The following is a 23,180-nucleotide window of genomic DNA, read 5'->3' as shown; positions in this document are numbered from 1 at the left end:
ACAACAACGAAGGGCACAATTCCCCCCAATGACATCAACGAAAGGGCATAGTTCCTCACAATGACACTAACAATGGAGCCCAATGACACCAATGATGGGGCACGAAGCCTCCCAATGACACCAATGATGGAATTGGGGAACAATGCCTCCCAATGACACCAATAATGGGGCACAATTCCTACCAATGACATCAACAAAGGGGCACAGTTCCACCCAATGACACTGATGATGGGGCACAGTTCCTCCCCACTGACACCAATGATAGGGGAGTGTTTACTCCCACTGGTGATGGAACATTTTGTACTCCCGTTGGCCACAGCCCAGCCCCCATAAAGTCAGAGGGACAGTAAACTGACCCTTTGTTTAAAAGGTCTGGAAACTCCCGTCCTAGACAAAACATGCATTTAACCCTTGCAGTATGGAGGAGGTCAAACCGCAACGGGGAGTTCAGTTCAGTTAAATTATTTAAATGTCCCACTGCCAATGAAAATGGTCTTCACGTTCTTGAACAGCTGAAGAATCCAGGTGTGATAGACGTCTGGTCCTCCTCTGCGCTGTGGTTCTACTCACTGGCTTCTATGTCAATAAGAGATTCTGGGTAATGATCAAGGCAGCTGGCCAGTGGAACCACAATACCCAGTGAAGGACATTCCAGGTGTCAGATGCTAAGGATTTCAGCTGCTGGCATAGCTCTGAAGAAAACAAAGATTGGCATCACCAGTAGGCTTCTTAAAAACCTACAGATGTGAGCTGACCATTTGAGTCTGGATGGAGCTGGTGTCCATATATTGAAGGATCTAGTGGTCATTTGCTGGTCAACCTGTCTCAGGGATCAGCTGGACTATTTGGAAAAGTTGTTCTAATTGATATTATTTACAGAAAGCCTGAGCTGACCATTTGAGTTTGGATGGAGCTGAGGTCCATCTATTGAAGGATCTAGTGGACATATTCCGGCCAACCATTCTCGGATATATTGGAGCATTTGGAAAAGTTGTCCTAATTTCTGTTATCCACATAGGACCTGAGCTGACTATTTGAAGCATCTAGTGGATACCTACTGGCCAAGTATTTTTAGGGTGTCAATTGGACCATTTGGAACAGTTGTCCCAATTGATATTGTCTGCCCCTTTTCAGGGATCAAATGGACCATTTGGAAAAGTTGTACTAATTAATTGATATCCACAAAAGACCTGAGCTGGCCATTTGAGTCTGGATGAAGCTAATGTCCATCTATTGAAGGATCTAGTGGACATATTCTGGCCACCCATTCTCAGATATATTGGACCATTTGGAAAAGTTGTCCTAATTGATATTATCCACATAGGACCTGAGCTGACTATTTGAAGGATTCAGCGGATACCTACTGGCCAAGTATTTTTAGGTTGTCAATTGAACCATTTGGAACAGTTGTCCCAAGTGATATTGTCTGTCCCTTCTCAGATAACCAGCACCTGACTAGTACTTCCTGACATACTACTTCCAAAACAGAATGGTTGCCTTCACCATCTATGGTCAAAAGGTACTCTTGAAATCCCAGGTCTACCTCTCAATGACCTCCACCATCATTTCCAGCTGTTTTGTACTCTGTGAGTGTAGATGGTGGGGGCGGGTCTCGTAAAAAAAAAAAAAAAAGCAATTCTCCCTCACCTGTGAGTCTGATACCTCCGAGGGCTTTTCGGTCAGACTTCCACTCTCAGTAGGAATGAGATCGTTGTATTTAGCTACGTCCTCATCTGAATAATGAAGGCTTCCAGGACTGGGGCGGGGCGGAGATCTGCAAAGAAAAAGTAACTTCAGGAAGACTTGATAGGAGGAAAGTACTACCCCCCCCCCCCCCCCTCAGTTCAGACTGATTAAACTCCACACTGTAATACAGTTCTGTATCCATGAATAGACCCATGCTGTTCATTTTGGTCCAAATATAAATCTGGACACGTTTTTGGTTATTCTGAGATTTGGATGAATCGGAATCTCCCCCCCAATCCATACCAGGCCCTTTGGGTCAGGTATGGTTTTTAAGGGGAACCCCACACCAAAACTAGAAAAAAAAGCATGGGCCCCTCCAAATCCATACCAGACCCTTATCCGTGCACGCAGCCCAGGAAAGGGGGAGGGGGATGATCGAGTGCCTCCCCTCTCCTGAACTATACCAGGTCACATGCCCTCAACATGGTGGGGGGGTGCTTTGTTGCCCATGTTGATGTGGACAAGGGCCTCTTCCCCCACAACCCTGGCCCAGTGGTTGTGGGGGGGGTGTAAAGCCCCCCCAGAACCCGACACCCCCCCCATCTGAATGAGTAGGGGTACACAGTGTACAAAGTAAATAAAAACGCAACAGTTTTTAACAAGAAACAAACCCTCCCCCCCCCAAAAAAAAACCAGTTATGGATCCAACGAAGGCTCCTGCTGTCTGACAGTTCTTAAAGCGAGATTCCGTCCTAAAAAAAAAAAAAAATTAAAGTCAGCAGCTACTAACAGTGTAGCTGCTGACTTTAAATAAGTACTTACCTGTCCTGGGTGCCCGCGATGTCGGCCGCCCGAGGCCGACCCTTCCCTCGGCTCTCAGGTCCCAGCATCGCCATCCTAGGAAAGGGAAACAGATAGTGGAGCCTTGCGGCTTCACTGCCAGTTCCCTACAGCGTACGCGCGAGCGGCGCTCCGTTCTGTGAATGGCCCCGTGGTTTTCTGGGAACACACACAGTTCCCAGAAGACAACAGGGCCGCTCACCGAGGAGAAGAACTCACCGTGGAATAGGAAGAGGCAGATTAGGAAGACTGCCTAGCAACAAGGGTTTAGGCAAGTTTAAAATTTTTTTTTTTCAAATTTTTTTTTTTTTAATTTTTTTAGGATTTTTCATGCAATTTTTTTTTTTTTTTTTACGGTGGCCCTCCACTTTAATCAGCTGATTGGACTGTAAGATTTACTTTGAGTTGACCTTTGGTCTCATTAGATCTTTAACGAATTACTGAATCATGTCGAATTCATTCATTTAGGTAAGTTTAATTTTTTTTTTTTTTTTTTTTTAATTTTTTTTAGGATTTTTGGTGATTTTTTTTTTTTCAGGGTGGCCCTCCACTTTAACTAAGGGGCAGGGCCACCCGATGAGATCACTGGTTGATCCCACACCCTTGTGACATTATCGACCAGGGGAATGCTGGGTCGAAGACGTCACAAGGGGGTGGGGGTCATTCGGTGATGTCATCTGGTGGCCCCCTGCCACTTCATTATTTAAGAACTGTCGGACAGCGAGAGCCTATTTAACATGCAGAACTAAGGCACCCCCACAACCACTAGGCAGAGCCTCCCCTGCCCCAAAGCACCCCCCCTCATGTTGAAGGTATGTGGCCTGGTATGGTTCGTGGGGAAGCCTGCTGACAGCTGGAATGTCATCGGTTGCTAAGGACACGGCGGCTGGCTTCCCGGCCCCCTGCTTAACGACCAGCTAATCTTCACACAGATTTCGAATCGGTCGATCATTCGATCAAATTCGAATTGTTCCAAAAATTCTGAATTCATTAGCATATTAATAACCGAAACAAAACTAAACGAAACTAATTTTCAAACGAATCAACAAGATGAAATTTGTAACATAAGGAATCTATCCGAAACTAAACAAATTTTTCTGTTCTACACGTCTATCCATTAATACATCATTTAATGTTTACTAAATTCAAGTTCTGTAAGTCCCTCCTTTGGCCTAGTATTAGCCTCTCACAGTCCCTGTACAGCAGAACTCAGACAGGAAGAGGGAAAAGCAGCACAACGAGCTAATTAGTTGCACTACAGTTCTCGAGTACTAACTGGGAGCATGCTGATGGGAGGAGAGAGCAGAATGAAAGAGATGAGTCTTCCGCTTCTCCTTCATCAGTCACAGGCTGGGGGAGGGGCAAGGCCTGCAACTACTCAGTGACACTAAACGATATCCTCCTTCAATAATTCTCCATACACATCCACTACTTGATGGTCCTGTAATCTTTTTCTCATACAATCCTTTCCTTCCTCCCTGTAATGTCCTCTGTGAGCTCCTGAACCCCCCCCCCAACTTGTTTTGTTTGTTTGGAACGAGCGGTGCACATTAGTTGCGGTCATGTACACAGCTCCATGCACACTACAAATCCCATAGTCCATGTCAGGCAAGAGAGGGGGGCTACATTCCTACATACAGAGGAACCAAGTCAAGCTGGCTACGTTCCTACATACAGAGGAACCAAGTCAAGCTGGCTACGTTCCTACATACAGAGGGCCTGAGGCAGGGGGGCTACGTTCCTACATACAGAGGGACCAAGGCAGGATAGGCTACGTTCCTACATACAGAGGGACCAAGGCAGGGTGGCTACATTCCTACATACAGAGGGACCAAGGCAGGGGGGCTACGTTCCTACATACAGAGAGACCAAGGCAGGATAGGCTACGTTCCTACATACAGTGGGACCAAGGCAGGGGGCTATGTTCCTACATACAGAGGGACCAAGGCAGGGGGGCTACGTTCCTACATACAGAGGGGCCAAGGCAGGGGGGCTACGTTCCTACATACAGAGGGGCCAAGGCAGGGGGGCTACGTTCCTACATACAGAGGGGCCAAGGCAGGGGGGGCTACGTTCCTACATACAGTGGGACCAAGGCAGGATGGGCTACGTTCCTACATACAGAGGGCCTGAGGCAGGGGGGCTACGTTCCTACATACAGAGGGACCAAGGCAGGGGGGCTACATTCCTACATACAGAGGGACCAAGGCAGGATAGGCTACGTTCCTACATACAGTGGGACCAAGGCAGGGGGGCTACGTTCCTACATACAGTGGGACCAAGGCAGGGGGCTATGTTCCTACATACAGAGGGACCAAGGCAGGGGGGCTACGTTCCAACATACAGAGGGGCCAAGGCAGGGGGGCTACGTTCCAACATACAGAGGGGCCAAGGCAGGGGGGCTACGTTCCAACATACAGAGGGGCCAAGGCAGGGGGGCTACGTTCCTACATACAGTGGGACCAAGGCAGGGGGCTATGTTCCTACATACAGAGGGACCAAGCAGGGGGGCTACATTCCTACATACAGAGGGGCCAAGGCAGGGGGGCTACGTTCCTACATACAGTGGGACCAAGGCAGGATGGGCTACGTTCCTACATACAGAGGGGCCAAGGCCAGGGGTGGCTACGTTCCTACATACAGATGGCCTGAAGCAGGGGGGCTACGTTCCTACATACAGTGGGACCAAGGCAGGGGGGCTACAGCCCTACATACAGAGGGCCTGAGGCAGGGGGGCTACGTTCCTACATACAGAGGGACCAAGGCAGGGGGGCTACATTCCTACATACAGTGGGACCAAGGCAGGATAGGCTACGTTCCTACATACAGTGGGACCAAGGCAGGGGGGCTACGTTCCTACATACAGAGGGACCAAGGCAGGGGGCTATGTTCCTACATACAGAGGGACCAAGGCAGGGGGGCTACGTTCCTACATACAGAGGGGCCAAGGCAGGGGGGCTACGTTCCTACATACAGTGGGACCAAGGCAGGATGGGCTACGTTCCTACATACAGTGGGACCAAGGTGGGGGGGGGGCGCTACGCTCTGACATACAATGGGACCAAGGCAGGGGGGGGGCTACGTTCCTACATACAGTGGGACCAAGGTAGGGGGGCTACGTTCCTACATACAGAGGGACCAAGGCAGGGAGGCTACGTTCCTACATACAGTGGGACCAAGGCAGGGGGGCTACGTTCCTATATACAGTGGGACCAAGGCAGGGGGTCTACATTCCTACATATGGTGGGACCAAAGCAGGGGGCTACGTTCCTACATACAGTGGGACCAAAGCAAGGGGGCTATGCTTTTACATACATTGGGACCAGGGCAGAGTAGCTTAGTGCCTACATACTGTGGGACCAAGGCATAGAGGGCTACATTCCTATGTACAGAGGGACCAAGGTAAGGGGGCTATGTACTACATACAGTGGGACCAAGGCAGAGGGGCTACATTCCTTTATACATGAGATCAAGGTAGGGGACTACAGTCCTACATATAGTGGGACCAAGGCAGGGGGGCTATGTTTCTACATACAGAGGAACTAAGGTGGAGGGCTACATTTCTACATTCAGTGGGACCAAGGCAGGGGGGCTACGTTTCTACATATAGTGGGACTAAGGCAGGGGGCTATGTTCCTTTATACAGTGGGACCAAGGTAAGGGACTACATTCCTACATATAGTGGGACCAAGGTAGGGGACTACATTCCTACATATAGTGGGACCAAGGCAAGGTGGTTGCATTCCTACATACAGAGGGACCAAGGCAAGGGGGCTACATTCCTACATACAGAGGGACCAAGGCAGGGGGGGGGGCAATGTTTCTACATACATTAGGACCAAGGAGGGGGGGCTATGTTTCTGCATACAGTGGGACCCCTCCTGCAGGCTCCTCTGAACTTCTAGACCAGTCCCGCAGCCTCTTCTGGCGGTTGCAGGTCCTCTGATGTCATCAAGACATGCAGAACCCATAACCCAAGTGCCAGGACAAGGTCATCCAGCGCCCAGAGCAAAGAATGAACAGAATGAAGGCCCCCCCCCCCATCCATACAGTAAACCATTGCGCCCAGGGCAGCCTCCCCTCCCACCCACCCCCTTGTCCCGACCCTGCATAGCCCTACACTAGACTGGAAGATGCCCAAGGGGCAGTCCACCGCCCGAGTGTAGGAGTGCGCCATCTGCTGGTCTTTTCACATCCCCCAGACCTAAATGAGCATTTCACCCTCGCACTGCAGGTGGAGCCCCCCAACACAAGAGGGGATTTGTTTTTCCTTTCCCCAGAGTTGGGCTTTATGTTAAAGAGGACCTGTACGCATCGCTGGAATTGCTCAAATATTTTTCAGCCGCATTAAACAATTTTAAGGTTTTGTCAGTTGGCGGGGCGAATGTTAAATAAGCCGATCGAAGAATTTGTGCGTAATGTCTGAAGATTAGCGAGTAATAATTTTTAACAACATTGGAGTTTGAAATCGACACAATTCAGGGAATCTAACTCCAATTTAATCCCATTAGGCAGCCCCCCCACTCCCCGCCCCGGGAATAGAATTCCTCGGTTAATTACCCCGCAGAGCCCATGCCAGCCGGTGACACTCTACCCGGCCTCTCCCTCTCTTCTTCTCCGGCTCATAAGTGCTTCAACTGTGATGTTCCTAACAGAGGAGTCTTTGTGGCGCGGCCAGCGGGAGGACCGAGCTGAGCGCTGCGGCAACGAGACCTGAATATCAACGAGGAGAAACCACTTTATACCGCGACGTGTCCTGTGCCAGGCCCTTCACCGCCGAGGGGGTGCACTCGGCACGGGAACGCTTTATTAGCCCATGAAGGGGAAGGGGGTGGGGAGACGCAATAGGCAGCGGCATACACTAACCCACCGTAACCAGCTGTTTGATGTAGTCCATCTAATGAGGTCAAAACCAAAAAAAATCTTCTTTTTAAAATGCATCAAGTTTTATACTTTCCAGAAAAACCAAAGACCTCATCATGTCTCCAATCAGATTCAGATCTAAACGGATGATTCTGATTGGTGGCTGGGGACTGTTATAAATAGAAAGATTATTCAGCAATCATAAATATACACTATATTACCAAAAGTATTGGGACACCTGCCTTTACACGCACATGAACTTTAATGGCATCCCAGTCTTAGTCCGTAGCGTTCAATATTGAGTTGGCTCCGCCCTTTGCAGCTATAACAGCTTCATCTCTTCTGGGAAGGCCGTCCACAAGGTTTAGGAGTGTGTCTATGGGAATGTTTGACCATTCTTCCAGAAGAGCATTTGTGAGGTCAGGCACTGATGTTGGGCAAGAAGGCCTGGCTCACAGTCTTCACTTTAATTCATCCCAAAGGTGTCGTATTGAGGTCAGGACTCTGTGCAGGCCAGTCAAGTTCCTCCACCCCAAACTCGCCCATCCATGTCTTTATGGACCTTGCTTTGTGCACTGGTCCAAAACATTTGGTGGAGGGGGGGATTATGGTGTGGGGGTTGCATTTCAGGGGTTGGGCTTGGCCCCTTAATTCCAGTGAAGGGAACTCTTAATTCATACCAAAACATTGTGGACAATTTCATTCTCCCCAATTTGTGGGAACAGTTTGGTGATGGCCCCTTCCTATTCCAACATGACTGCGCACCAGTGCACAAAGCAAGGTCCATAAAGACATGGATGAGTGAGTTTGGGGTGGAGGAACTTGACTGGCTCCACAGAGTCCTGACCTCAACCCGATAGAACACCTTTGGGATGAATTAGAGTGGAGACTGCGAGCCAGGCCTTCTCGTCCAACATCAGTACCTGACCTCACAAATGCTCTTCTGGAAGAACGGTCAAACATTCCCATAGACACACTCCTAAACCTTGTGGACGGCCTTCCCAGAAGAGTTGAAGCTGTTATAGCTGCAAAGGGTGGGCCAACTCCATATTGAACCCTACGGACTAAGACTGGGATGCCATTAAATTTCATGTGCGTGTAAAGGAAGGTGTCCCAATACTTTTGGTAAGTCTCTCTCTCTCTATCTATCTATCTATCTATCTATCTATCTATCTATCTATCTATATATATATATATATATATATATATATATATATATATATATTATAGAGATATAGATATCTATATATATCGGATATACAAAATAACCAAAAAGAAACAGAACCTCAAATTGCTTGTTAATTAACCCCGTCACACCCCCCTTTAACCACTTGAGCCCCAGGCCTTTTCTGCCACTTTTTGTAAGTAACAATGTAACAATCAGGATTTTTTTTTTTTAGAAAATTACTTAGAACTCCCAAACATTACATAGTGTTTTTTAAAGCCGAGGCCCAAGAGAATAAAATGGTGGGTTTTCAATTTTTTGATGTCACACGGTATTTGCACAGCGGCTTTTTTTTTTGTGGTAAAAAATAGTTTTTTTAATTTTAATGCAAATAAAACATAATACATAACCCATATTTTTTTTTTTTTTGTAAAATATAAAAGATGATGTTATGCCAAGTAAATAGATCCCAAACATGTCACGATTTAAAACTGAGTAGGCCCGTGCAATGGTGACAAATGACATAAATGTAACTATCCATCGGCAACGTTTTGAAAGCCTTTACAGGTTACCACATTAGATGTTCAGAGGAGGTCTGGTGCCAGAATTACTGCCCATGATCTGACGTTCGCGGCGATACCTCACGTGTGTTTGCGCGTGTGCGGGGGGCTGCCACACGCATTCGCCTTTGCGCGCGAGTAAGTGTGGACGGGGGGCACATTAAACATTTTTTCATTATTTTTTTTTTATTTTTACATTGTTGCTTTCATTTTTTTTATCACTTTTTTACTGTCACTAAGGAATGTAGACATCCTCTGTGTCTTTATGGAGGGATCTGAGGTGTAAAGGACCCCAAATCCCTCCTCTGCCCTTGAAAGCATTCAAAACGCCAAGATCCGTGTTTTTGAATACTTTGGTTTTCAAAAAATGGCGCAGTTGACATCTGGGTGACCCAGAAGTGATGTCAGGTCTTCATTTCTCTGTGTTTCCACAGCGGAGATCCGATCAAAGCCGATCCTGACTTTGTATGGGTCTCTGACTAGCCAGTGGATCAGCTCTCTCCCAGCTTGTCTGCAGGGAAACACAAGCAGGAGGAGCTTCTAGTCCTCTGCTGCTGGTCACATGTTCAAAAAAAAACCAAAAACAACCTTTGTAATACAGAGTAAAAATAAATAATTATAAATAAACTGTTTTAAATCATTATATAAATATATATTTAAAATCAAATCTTTTTTATTTTTGGCAATAACATGGTGAGGGCAGGATTCTGCCAGTCAGACTGTGTCACGCCCCCCTCCAGCCTATGTCTTAGAAAAATGAGGGAGGTGAAGCCTCCATTAATTTACATGTAATATCCCACCCCCATTGTGTTCAGCTAGTTAGTGGGCGTGGAGGAGGAGGGAGGGAGTGTCATTTAGCACTGTGTATACGCCCACATGTGTGACTCTCTAGTCACATGGGCTGCTCAGATATGATAGGGAGGAAATGCTCAGCATAGAAACTCACTGAAAACTGAGCATGTGCAGAGCTACCAACATTGCTCTGCAAAATCCCTAGCTACACTGGGGACATGGACAGAAGGAGAGCAGCAGGATCACCCAGGATTTTTGCAGAAAACGAATCTCCTAGTGAATGAGTATGAACAGCGTGGAATACACCATTTATTTTATGATGTGGGTTTAGTGACACTGCAAAATCTACAAACATTTATATATTTCCTGCAAATGGAGACCCTGGAGAAACAAACAATAGCGCTAGCAATGTTTTATGTCCTTGGACCTAGGATGTTAGCACAATTGTTTTATCAAAAGCATATTTTTTAGTTTTAAAATACACTAAAGTTAATTTTTAGGGCAGACAAACACAATATGTTACAATTTTTGGGGGGGTAAAATATAACAGACGAGGTTGTGTTGAGTAAACAGATACCAAACATGTCAAGCAGAAACAAGCTTCAATATCCAGAATTGTCTAGATGAACAACAAAACTACACCTGAGGTAGACTATTTTGGAAATATTTAAAAATATTAAAAAGGTGTTTTTTTTTTTTTTTTAAATAACAAACATATACTTACCTGCTCTGTGTAATGGTTTTGCACAGAGCAGCCCCAATCCTCCTCAGGTCCCCCTGCTGGCACTCAGTAACAGCAAACAAACACTCTTGCTCAATAGTGTGATGACCGAGTGGTCTATAACTCGAGGGATATTGTCTCTGGCCTTGCCCCCCACTCCATCCTCACTGGCTGTGATTGACAGCAGCAGGAGCCAATGGAGAAGCAGAGACTCAGGACAGCAGCTGCTCTCATGCACATCATTGGACCACGATTGGGCACAGGTAAGTATTAGGGGAACTGAGGGAGGAGCTGCATACTGAAGAGTTTTTTACCTTCATGCATAGAATTAGCCCCCCCCCTCTCTCTCTTATCCCCCACTCTCACCACCCCCATGGAGAACATGGGATGGCGGGCGTGGGATGGAAGAGATGGGACTGGGGGAGGATATGGGGGGATGGGAGTGGAGGAGGAGGACATGGGATGGAAGAGATGGGACTGGGGGAGGATATGGGGGGATGGGAGTGGAGGAGGAGGACATGGGATGGAAGAGATGGGACTGGAGGAGGACATGGTATGGAGGACGAGGAGGACATGGTATGGAGGACATGGGACTGGAGGAGGAGGACATTGTATGGAGGACATGGGACTAGAGGAGGAGGAAGACATGGTATGGAAGACATGGGACTGGAGGAGGACGACATGGGATGGAGGAGATGGCACTGGAGTGGGAAGAGGACATGAAATGGAAGAGAAGGAGGACATGGGATGGGAGAGATGAGACTGGAAGAGGACATGGGATGGAGAAGGAGCAGAACATGGGATGGAGGAGATGGGACTGGAGAAATAGGAGGACGTGGGATGGAGGATATATTAAGTTGTAAGAGTGTTAAAATAAAAGTGGGTGCACTGAAGGACTCGGTGGGACGGCCAGTGGCCAGATTTGGCGAAATGGCCAGTAGGCAGGCCCTGGGTAATGTTGGTGGTCAGGCCCAGGTCGTAAGCTGTGTAGGGGGACCCACAAATTCTGATTGCTGTCCTGCATAGAATGCATGAAGGTAAAAAAGCGATTATTACTGTGTTTTATTTGTCACATGTTGGTGAAGCTCAGTGAACAAACCTTAACCAGGCTCTGTGGCATCTCAGACACCATCCCAGTCTTTGATGGCCAACTCCATATTAATATACAGGTCTTCTCACCTTGTGTAGATCCCGTTCTTTCTGCAGAAGGAATTCTTCATCGACAGCCGCCGGTTGTTCAGCTCCAATGCCGGGAAACGGCTCTCGTCCAGGCTGACCATCTCGCCGTGACCCAGTGTGCTGTTTTTTGGGTTACAGCCTGTGCAGACAGAGGCAAGTTTTTAGGAAGGAGGAGTGATGGCAATGGTTTTACAATAGGTAGACTTGGAGCTTCTGCGACAAATCTCTCACCTGAATCTGATTTTTTGGCATATTTCTTGCTCTGTCCCCGAATGATCAAAGCAAACACCAGAAGAAGAATGAAGATGAGGCCAATGAGCGCGATAACCACCAGGAACCACCACTCTTCGTAGAATGGGTTGGCTTTTGTGGCTGAAAGAAGATGATGGAGAATAATTAATGTGTTCTAGGCAAGACTTGAGGGGGTTTAATAACCTTGATGGGCCTTCATACCCGTTTAAGGAGCTTATATTTTGAAGCTTTTTTTCCTCTTATCTTGCACATGGCATTCCCAACCACACACCAATTCTATATCACTCTAATCAAATATGGCTACAAGTTCCCATCTCATCCCCCTATTACCAACCCCCTTACCTACTTCCCCAATAAGCTCCCAAACCCAACTTTTTGGCAAAAATGACATGCCTGTTGTGACAGTGCAAGGCCCTTCCATGGTGTGAGATTAAAAAAATGGTTGAGAAACTGATACACTACATGATAGTCATGGATTGGGACCTGAGGTTTGAAGGTTCCAAAGGGTCTTGGATAGGACAAAACCTTCAATCCAGTTCCTGGGCTTTGCTGGATGCCTGCAGCCTGGGTGAGTATACTGGTGTTCAGGGTCGATCTAAGCAGTTGCTGCCATTTGGAGAAAGAGAGTCCCTAAGTGAAGATAGTGGTGTGCTCCAGCCATGAGGGATGACCTGCTCAACAGAAGAAACCCTGTGTTGGGAGGACTTCTTGCCCATAAAAAGTCAGGACAGCTACGCAGGTCCAGAGGGACAGAGAAAGCTGAGGTGATTAGCGAGTCCACAGAGGGGGCTGGAGAAGTGGGAGAGCCTGGGTGATGGGAGAACCCTATCCAGAGGCCAAGAGTGGGGCCTATGCAGTGAGTTGCTGCAAGTATAGGCTGAGTGAGCCTGAGGAGCCTATGGTCTGAGACCGGAGTGAGCAGCGTGCTGCTGACAAGAGAGCCAGGTGGACCCTTATTTTCTATTAATGCTGTTTCTTACATTTTTTACTTTGCTTTTCATTTAACAAAAGTGGGCTACCTGGCCCTCAAAACGCATAATTCTATACTGTCATGGGATTCACTAAAATGCCTATCTACCACTGAGTTTACCACCCCCCCCCCCTATAAGACTAGCATCTAAGACTACCCAGTCTACAGGGTGACACAACTTTTGGGAAATAGGTGGGATGCACTACATACTTATAAATTACTTTTATTGTTGGCGTTTACAAAGAATAACTTGTTTCATTGTAACTTTAAAAATACGGAACTTTTACATTTTTGGCCATTTATTGTGTATTTTGGGATTTATGGTGACTTCTTCTTTGTTACTATATTGTTCTTTGCCACTCATGTATCTTACATCTATTTATGATATAACTGGAAACTGTCTGCAGAAACTATTTAAAAAAAAAATAAGGAACTTTAAAGTTTACAGAAATGTAAAATCAGAAACTTTAGAAAATGCATCCCGCTGTCCCTAACTTTAGATAAACAACAAATTCTTATACATGTGATAACCCTGACTAAACACTTGCTGATCCTACCAGTCCCCATCATGCCTTCTTGTTCCTTTTGACCACACTGCCCACAGAAGAATATCCACGTTAGTGTGGTCAGATTGTGACCCCTCACTCTTGGTTTGGGATCTACAGATCACTGTGCCAACACACCGTGTGCCTATATGGATTGTTAGAAGAAGCTCTGCTGCACACTTGCATTTTTTATTATTTTTTTATTTTTTTATAACATAAAAGGTTACTGTACTCTATAAAGCAGAACTTCAGTTAATAATAAGAACCAAACCAGCTTTTGCTGCAATACTAACCTTCAATCCAGATATTTCCCCCACAGTAGATGTCCTTAGTCCAGGTCATCCCGGACCAGCCCCCAACCTGTGACTGGACAGTGAAAGAAGAAGCAGCCCAGTGATAATCCCATCTCTCTGTCACTCTGCTCTCTCTGCCTATGAGCATATGAACTGATTGTCTCATTGTGCTGCTTCTTCCTATCATACTCCAGCCCTGCTGTACAGGGACTGCAAGAGGCTACCAGGTCACATTCAGATTCTTACACTGCTTGTATTTTAAACGTACTTTTCATGATGTATTACTGATTACAGAGCTGCATTAATTCGTGTCATTATCTGCCGGAGTCCAGATTTAAAGTGTATACCCAGTTTTCGATGGCGAGGTTAGAACCCCTGTTGGGTTATTTTTTGCTGCCCGTTCAAGTTGAGATGGCTGAAGGTGTAAATTGTCAAATCACTGGGGTAGGTCTGTTAAACAAAATGATATGGGGGCCCGCCACCCCCACCCTGTTTAGGAATGGTTGTTTAGTTCAATGTAGATGGCCTCCTTTACACCTCTTATGAGCTTAAGGTGGGCCTCCAAATAAGATGTTTTATCTCCTGCCTACTCCTCACCCTCCAAATCGGACTCATTCATACATGACACGTCTGTTCTCTGCTCTTATCTGTGATTGTTGGGTAGAAAACGATCTTTTACCTGCGACGGATGTAGAGGGGGGGCTGGGGGTCCCATATCCGTAATCGTTGACGGCAATGACCCGGAAGTCGTAGCTGACGCCCTGCTTCAGGATGTCTATGTTGAACGTGTAGGACGTGGCCTCCTTTGGGATGTCCTTGATGAGAATGTCCCATAATCCTTCATCTTAGTAGAGGAGAGACAACATCGGTTTATTAATATCCTCGTGATAAAAACAAAGTGCACCTGTAGATAGTCAGCTTGTTCGTCAAGACAAAATATTCAGGCATGAGACCCGCTGCTGTCGCCTAATGAACTGGTAGGCTGATTTCTTAGAAACGCATGCCTACGCAATGCCAGGCAGGAAATTTACAGTGTTAAAGAAGCCTGTCATGAGAGAAGTACATGACTTGTCACTGTTTTGTAACAGGTAACAGCTTGTAGAATTGAATATTTCCTATTGATAAAAACATTAACTGCACGAATGTCACAGGCATTTGCCTGGTCATCATGAATTCTGACAATATATTGCATGGGTTGATTTCCTCATCAGCTCCATCCGGTGGCCATAATCAGTATTTTCCTGATTGGGGTATTCAGGGTAGAAAAAAAACGCATGATGGCCACTAGATGGGGCCGATGATCATAAGAAATCAACAGTGTGAGGGTCCGCCATTCACTTCCTATCCAATCGGCTCCACTGTGCACGATATAGTTGTACAATCCAAAAGGCGATTGTACAGCCAGATTGTAATATCTGTGCTCAGCTTTAGTAGAAGATGGTTGTCCTGTAAGCAGCACGCTTTACTTTTCCTAAAGGTTTGGCTGAAAAATACTAGAGAGTCCTATGTTTGCTAAAGAGCTACATCCTTTATAGGATGTACTGTGTACTAAGAGCAAGAAACTGCATAGAAATTAGGGGGCCTACCTGAGGGCCGGGCCTCTATAACGTATCTGGTGATCGGGCTCCTTCCTGGATCTCCATTTGACCATTGGATGGCGATTAATGAGCCGTATCGGGAGATGGACGGCACTCCTGGTGGTCCTGGTGCCCCTGGAAGAATACCGTTAACAAAAAATTGATAAAAACGGCTGAAAAATTCCGGTCAAATTTTATTAGATACAAGAAAGTGGAATCTCCTTTATTTTTTGGGTTATCACAGTCTGTAGGAGTCTCTATGACCAAATGTACGTCCTTATTCTGGCATTAAGGACACAGCTGAATCGAGGACTGGAATCCATCCAACAGGATGGAATGGAGACCTAAACACCCTTCATAGAACAAGATGTGCTATCACCACTATCTACAGACGTGTTCTAGTCCTTGCTTTGCTGAAGGAAGGAAGGTGGGAAGCAGGGAAAAAGAGGAAAATGAAAAAAGGTAGGAAAGTGGGAAGGAACGTTTATGGAAAGGATGGAAGCAGGGAAGAAGAGCAAGGTGGGAAGGAAAGGGAAATAAGGATAAAAGTTAAGGAAGGGAAAAAAATGGAGGATGGAAGCGAAGGAAGGAATAGTGAGCAGGAAAGAATGGAGGGAAGGAGAGAAAGGAAGATGGGAATAAAAGGAAGGAAAGAATGAAAGGAAGAAAAGGAAATTGGAAAGATGGGAGGGAAGGAAAGTGGGAAGAAGGAAGGAAGGAAAGATAGGAAGGTGGGAAGGAAAGGAAGGTGGAAGAGAAAAAAAATGAAGACAGATGGGAAGGAAGGAGAGAAAGGAAGGTGGGAATAAAAGGAAGGTAAGAATTAAAGGAAGTGGAAAGGTGGGAAGGAAGGTTTGAGGGAAGAATGGAAAGGAAGCAGAGAAGAAATGGAAGGTAGGAAGGTGGGAAGGAAAGGGAAGAAAAGATAGAAGTTAAGGAAGTTGGAAGGGAAAAAAAAATGAAAGAGAATGGGACTTGAAGGAAGGAATAGTGAGAAGGCAAGAAGGGAGGGAAGGAGAGAAAGGAAGATGGGAAATAAAAGGATGGAAAGAATGAAAGGAAGAAAAGGAAATTGGAAAGATGGGAAGGAAGGAAAGTGGAAAGCAGGTAAGAAAGTGGGAAGGAAAGGGAAGAAAGGATAGAAGTTAAGGAAGGTGGAAGGGGAAAAAAAATGGAGGCTGGGAATTGAAGGAAGGAATAGCGAGAAGGCAAGAAGGGAGGGAAGGAGAGGAAGGAAGGTGGGAATAAAAGAACGGAAAGAATGAAAGGAAGAAAAGGAAATCGGAAAGATGGGAGGGGGAAGGAAAGTGGGAAGCAAAGGAAGGTGGGTGGAAGAGAAAAAAATGAAGGAAGATGGGAAGTGAAGGAAAGAAGGGAGGGAAGGAGAGAAAGGAAGGTGGGAATAAAAGGAAGAGAAGGAAGGTGGGAAGGAACCTTTGAGGGAAGGAAAGTGAGAAGCATAGAAGAAAAGGAAAGTAGGAAGGACAACAGATAGGAAGTAAAGGAAGAAAGGTGGGACGTAAGGAGAGGATATATGGATAGGAGGTAGGAGGAGAGGATATATGGATAGGAGGTAGGTAGAAAGGAAAGGTGGTAAGGAAAAAAATGTGTTAAATAAGGTGGGAAGAAAAAGGAAAGAAGATGGAGGGGAGTTGAGCAAGGAGGGAAGGATAGAAAGGTGGGAAAAGAAGGAAATGTAGGAAGGAACGTGGGATGTAAAAGTTTGAAGGAAAGGAGAAGAAAGGCAGGTGCTAAAGGATGGAAGGAAAGGGAAGAAAAGATTGAAGATAAAGAAGGATGGAAAAATTAAGGAAGATAAGAAGTGAAGGAAGGAAAGGTGAGAAGGGAAGAAGAGGAAAAAAAGGCAAGAATAAAAGGAAAGAGAGAAGGGGAGAAAGAAAAGGATGGATGGAAGTGAAGGAAGATGAGGAAGGAAGAAAAGTGGGAAAGGAAGGAAGGAAAGTAGGATAAATGGAAAGAGCAATTGTTAGGAAGAAAAGAATGGATGGAAGTGAAGGAAGATGAGGAAGGGAAGAGAGTGGGAAAGGAAGGAATGAAAAGTAGGATAAATGGAAAGAGAGAAGGGGAGGAAGAAAAGGATGGATGGAAGGGAGGAAAGTGAGAAAAGAGGGATGGAGAGTCGCATGAAAAGGAAGGGTGTTAAAGGAAAGGGATGTGCCTTCCCACCATTCTTCCTTCCTCTCAGAGAGACAAAGTTATATTTAAAGAGATAAAACAACTGGCGGATTATTCCGAGCATTCCTCTGAAATTTCTTCTGTATTACAGCTGTGCACAATATGTTACACCCGTATTCTTGGAATGAAAGGCTCGGCTCTCAATCACACCCCTCCTAGATCTCATGTAGTGGAAGACGTTTACCATCGGCAGGTCCGGTGGTCACATTGGCTTCCAAGTCCGGCCCATAGATGAAGGTTTTTGCTCGTATCCGGAAACGGTAGGTCACTCCCTCAGTCAGGTCCTTCAGTTTCATCCACAGGGGGCTGTTCCCCTTCACATCCACCGTCACTATCTTACTGATTCCTGGGGGGAGGGATATCAGAAATAAATACATTTTATTCTCCAGGGCCTTTGATTCAGAAAATATACATTTTGGAGGGTTAAATCCTCAGGCATAAAACAATTTTTTTTTAAACCTGTATATAAAAAAAAAGACGCACAAACTACTCCGGTGGTGGAAGGTTTAAATAGTGCCACGACTGGAAAAAAATATTGAGGGGTGCTGAGCTAGTCTCTGCCTGAAACTGAAGTATCACTTCCGGGGTACCTAAAGTGGTTGTAAACCCTTCCATATCCCCGGTGAAGTGACTGGCCTAAGGTGATGCACAGAGCTCAAACAAATCCTCCTACATAAGTTGTACCTGTGTATCTACAGCAGGGATATGCAATTAGCGGACCTTAAGCTGTTGGAGAACTACAAGTCCCATGAAGCACAGAAAGACTGACAGCCACAAGCATGACACCCAGAGGCAGAGGCATGATGGGACTTGAAGTTTTGCAACAGCTGGACCTGATCTACAGTCTTCTCTCCTCTACAGCCAGTCAAAGTCTAGAATTTATACATCATGTCTGAGCTATCAGAAAAAAAGGGGGCAGCGGAGAGCTGAAGTTACTCTGCAGAGCTCAGTGAGGAGAGCTCTGAGAGCTGAGTGGAGCAAAGAGACACCCCCCCCCTCCCCTTCCACACAGCACACCAGAACAGAGCTGAGGCTGTTAATCACAGGCGGTGCGCTGGAGCTCTCTCCCTTGTCACCATTTATCTATTGGTGTCAGGAAAACTTGTCAGAAGTGACTCACGCTGATAGCAGAAGGAGGAGGCAGCTGACAGAAGTGACACTTCGTGCTCTGGAGTGAGACAAATACACACTATAGAGAGATATGCTTTGTTCATATTTCGTGTCTGAGATTTACAACCACTTTAACTGCTTGCCGCCCGGCTCTCGTTCTGGGTGGACGTCATATGACGGCCTCCCAGAATGACCGCTCTCGCGTGCCCCTGGGGGCGCACATATCGGCGATCGGTGGTGCGGTGTGTCAGTCAGACACACCGCTATACCAATCTCGGTAAAGAGCCTCTGATGGTGGCTCTTTTTAACACGTGATCACCTGTAATTGGATAACGATGTAAACAGGAAGACCCGTTGATCGCCCTTTCCTCACTCGCGTCTGACAGACGTGAGTAGAGGAGAGCCGATCGGCTGCTCTCCTGACAAGGGGGGGTCTGTGCTGATTGTTAATCAGTGCAGCCCCCACCTCGGATGCCCACCCGGGACCACCAGGATGCCGCCAGGACCACCAGGGATTGGCACCACCCTGGACCACCAGGTATGCCACCCTACACCACCAGGGAAATGCCAATCAGTGCCCATCCCCCAATGCCTGCAAGTGCCAGTGCCATCAGTGATGCCTATCAATGCCATCTATCAGTGCCGCATATCAGTTTCCATCAGTGTCGCGCATCAGTGCCCAGCAGTGCTGCCTATCAGTGCCACTCATAAGTACCCATCAGTGCAGCCTTTCAGTGCCCATCAATGTTGCCCATGAGTGGCAATCAGTGCTGCCTATCAATGCCCATCGTCAGTGCCACCTCATCGGTGCCGCCTTATCACTGCCCGTCAGTGAAGGAGAAAACTTATTTATTTAAAAAATTTTATAACAGAAACAAAAGAAACTTTTTTTTTTTTTTTTTTCAAAATTTTAGGTCTTTTTTTAATTTGTTTAGCAAAAAATAAAAACCGCAGAGGTGATCAAATACCACCAAAAGAAAGCTCTATTTCTGCGAACAAAATGATAAAAATTCTGTTTGGGTACAGTGTAGCATCACCGCGCAATTGTCATTTAAACAGCGACAGCGCTGAAAGCTGAAAATTGGCCTGGGCAGGAAGGGGGGTATAAGTGCCCGGTATTGAGGTGGTTAAATCTGTGGGGTTGATTTACTAAAGGCAAATACACTGAGCACTTTGCAAAGTCCAGTTGCACTCTGCAAGGGCAGTTGCTCCAGAGCTTAGTAAATGAGCAAAAAGCTCTGCTGACTTCCATCGTCCAATCATGTGCAAGCAAAAATGCATTTTTTTTTTTTTTTTTTAAATTTTCCTTGCACCTGATTGGGTATTTTTGCAAAGTGACGCTTCCCCTCTTTTTACTAAACTCTGGAGCAACTGCACTTTGCAGAGTGCTCAGTCTTTTTGCCTTTAGTAAGCCAACCCCCATGTATGTCCTACCAATGGCTGTAAACACAAGGACCTTGAAGAGGAACCTCGTACATTTTGTCGACTTTCTTGAAAAATCGGGGGGTCCCAAAGAGAAAGATTTTAATTAAAACTCGGCTGATGCACCAGGACGTTGGTTCTGCTTTTATTTGCCGTAGAGCGGCCCGTAGAACTCGGCATGGAAACCACCTCCCGGGACTCGGACTCGTCTTCTTCTGCCAAATGCTACTCCATTTCCCCCCCCCATTTTTCTCCATTTCCCCCCAATTACCCCCCATTTTTCTCCATTTCCCCCCCATTTTTCTCCATTTCCCCCCAATTACCCCCCATTTTTCTCCATTTCCCCCCCAATTTCCCTCCATTCCCCCCATTTTTCTCCATTTCCCCCAATTACCCACCATTTCCCTTCATTTCCTCCCATTTTTCTCCATCCCCCCCCCCCATTTCCCTCCATTCCCCCCCCCATTTCCCTCCATTCCCCCCCCCCCATTTTTCTCCATTTCCCCCAATTACCCACCATTTCCCTTCATTTCCTCCCATTTTTCTCCATTCCCCCAATTACCCACCATTTTTCTCCATTTCCCCCCAATTACCAACCATTTCCCTCCATTTCCCCCCCATTTCCCTCCATTCCCCCCCCCCATTTTTCTCCATCCCCCCCCCCATTTCCCTCCATTCCCCCCCCATTTCCCTCCATTCCCCCCCCCCCCATTTTTCTCCATTTCCCCCAATTACCCACCATTTCCCTTCATTTCCTCCCATTTTTCTCCATTCCCCCAATTACCCACCATTTTTCTCCATTTTCCCCCCCATTTCCCTCCATCCCCCCCCATTTTTATCCATTTCCCCCCAATTACCAACCATTTCCCTCCATTCCCCCCCCATTTTTCTCCATTTCCCCCCCCCATTTCCCTCCATCCCCCCCCAATTACCAACCATTTCCCTCCATTTCCCCCCCATTTTTCTCCATTCCCCCCCCATTTCCCTCCATTCCCCCCCCCCCCATTTTTCTCCATTTCCCCCCCATTCCCCCCCCCCCCATATTACCAACCATTTTTCTCCATTTCCCCCCATTTCCCTCCATTCCCCCCCCATTTTTCTCCATTTCCCCCCCCCCATTTCCCTCCATCCCCCCCCCATTTTTCTCCATTTCCCCCCAATTACCAACCATTTCCCTCCATTTCCCCCCCATTTTTCTCCATTCCCCCCCCCCATTTCCCTCCATTCCCCCCCCCCATTTTTCTCCATTTCCCCCCCATTCCCCCCCCCCATATTACCAACCATTTTTCTCCATTTCCCCCCATTTCCCTCCATTCCCCCCCCATTTTTCTCCATTCCCCCCCCATTTTTCTCCATTCCCCCCCCATTTTTCTCCATCCCCCCCCATTTTTCTCCATCCCCCCCCCATTTTTCTCCATTTTCCCCCATTTTTCTCCATTTCCCCCCAATTACCAACCATTTCCCTCCATTTCCCCCCCCATTTCCCTCCGTTGAGGCTCAAAAAAGGTGAACCAACCGAAATGAACTCCCCAAAATCTCACTTTTTTTTTTTTTTGTATCACCGGGCAACTGGAGAAAAAAAAAAAAAAAAGAAAGCCGACTTACCATCTACTGGGGTGCAGGGCTCATAGACCAGCCGGTACCCTTCCAGAATCCCGTTGGGGTAGACGGGGGCGTCCCAGGACACGTTCACAGAGGTTGTGGTCAGTTCGCTGAATCGAATGGACGCAGGGGCGCTGGGGGCTGCAAGATAAAAAAAAAATACATAAATGTGGAATTATCTGTATAGGGGAGGCACGGGAGCGAGCGCAGGAAGTGGCTGAAAAAAGGCAGAAGAAGACCAGCAGCCATGAGATGCAAAAAAAAAAAGATGAAAACAAAATTTTATGAAAAAAAAAATGCAATTCTTTATTATACACGGTGCTTTACAAACTCGCCCCTGATCTCCAGGCAAACAACTAATATACACTCACCGGCTACTTTATTAGGTACACCTTGCTAGTAGAGGGTTGGACCCCCTTTTGCCTTCATTCTTGGTGGCATAGATACAACAAGGTGTTGGAAACGTTCCTCAGAGATTTTGCTCCATAGTGACATGATAGCATCACAGAGTTGTCAGCTGCACATCCATGATGCTTAATCTCCCATTCCACCACATCCCAAAGGTTCTCTATTGGATGAGATGTGGTGAGTGTGGAGGCCATTGGAGTACAGGGACCTCATTGTCAGTGGTGAGATGATTGGAGCTTTGTGACATGGTGCATTATCCTGCTGGAAGAAGATGGGGACACTGTAGTCATAAAGGGATGGACATGGTCAGCAACAATACTCAGGTAGGCCGTGGGGTATAGACCATGATCAATTGGTACTAAGGGGTCCAAAGTGTGCCAAGAAAATATCCCCCCCACACCATTACACCCCCACCACCAGCCTGAACCGGTGATACAAGGCAGGATGGATCCATGCGCCAAATTCTGACCCCACCATCTGAATGTTGCAGCTGAAATCCAGACTCATCAGACCAGGCAACGTTTTTCCAATCTTCTATTGTCCAATTTTGGTGATCTGTGCCAATTGTAGCCTCAGTTTCCTGTTCTTAGCTGACAGGAGTGGCACCCAGTGTGGTCTTCTGCTGCTGTAGCCCATCTACTTCAAAGTTTTTTGTGTTGTGCGTTCAGAGATGGTGTTCTGCATGCCTTGGATGTAACGAGGGGTTATTTGAGTTACTGTTGCCTTTCTATCATCTGGAACCAGTCTGCCCATTCTCCTCTGACCTCAACAAGGCATTTTCCTCCACACAACTGCCGCTCACTGGATATTTTCTCTTTTGCCATCATTCTCTGTAAACCTGAGAAATGGTTGTGTGTGAAAATCTCAGAAATACTCAGACCGGCCCGTCTGCCACCAACAACCATGCCACGTTCAAAGTCACTTCAATTCCCTTTCTTCCCCATTCTGATGCTCGGTTCGAACTTCAGCAAGTCGTCTTCACCACGTCTAGAGATGTCT

The 23,180-nt window shown here is 46.6% G+C and overlaps 1 protein-coding gene across 4 annotated transcripts in view; it reads right to left on the bottom strand.

Annotated features, from left to right (window-relative positions):
- The window catches only part of SDK2 (sidekick cell adhesion molecule 2), an 818,277-nt gene that overhangs the window by 22,232 nt on the left and 772,865 nt on the right, over positions 1 to 23,180 (bottom strand). For all 4 annotated transcript variants that reach the window (XM_073606891.1, XM_073606893.1, XM_073606892.1 and 1 more), the window contains 7 exons: positions 21,777 to 21,914; positions 17,824 to 17,985; positions 15,453 to 15,578; positions 14,546 to 14,710; positions 12,038 to 12,178; positions 11,807 to 11,945; positions 1,648 to 1,774 (listed from right to left, as the gene is read on the bottom strand). In XM_073606891.1, coding sequence (XP_073462992.1) covers positions 1,648 to 1,774; positions 11,807 to 11,945; positions 12,038 to 12,178; positions 14,546 to 14,710; positions 15,453 to 15,578; positions 17,824 to 17,985; positions 21,777 to 21,914 — 998 coding nt within the window. The remainder of the gene's footprint in view (positions 1 to 1,647; positions 1,775 to 11,806; positions 11,946 to 12,037; positions 12,179 to 14,545; positions 14,711 to 15,452; positions 15,579 to 17,823; positions 17,986 to 21,776; positions 21,915 to 23,180) is intronic.

This window comes from Aquarana catesbeiana, linkage group LG12 (genome assembly GCF_042186555.1).
Source record: "Aquarana catesbeiana isolate 2022-GZ linkage group LG12, ASM4218655v1, whole genome shotgun sequence".
NCBI lineage: Eukaryota > Metazoa > Chordata > Amphibia > Anura > Ranidae > Aquarana > Aquarana catesbeiana.
This window is presented reverse-complemented; position numbering and strand designations above follow the sequence as displayed.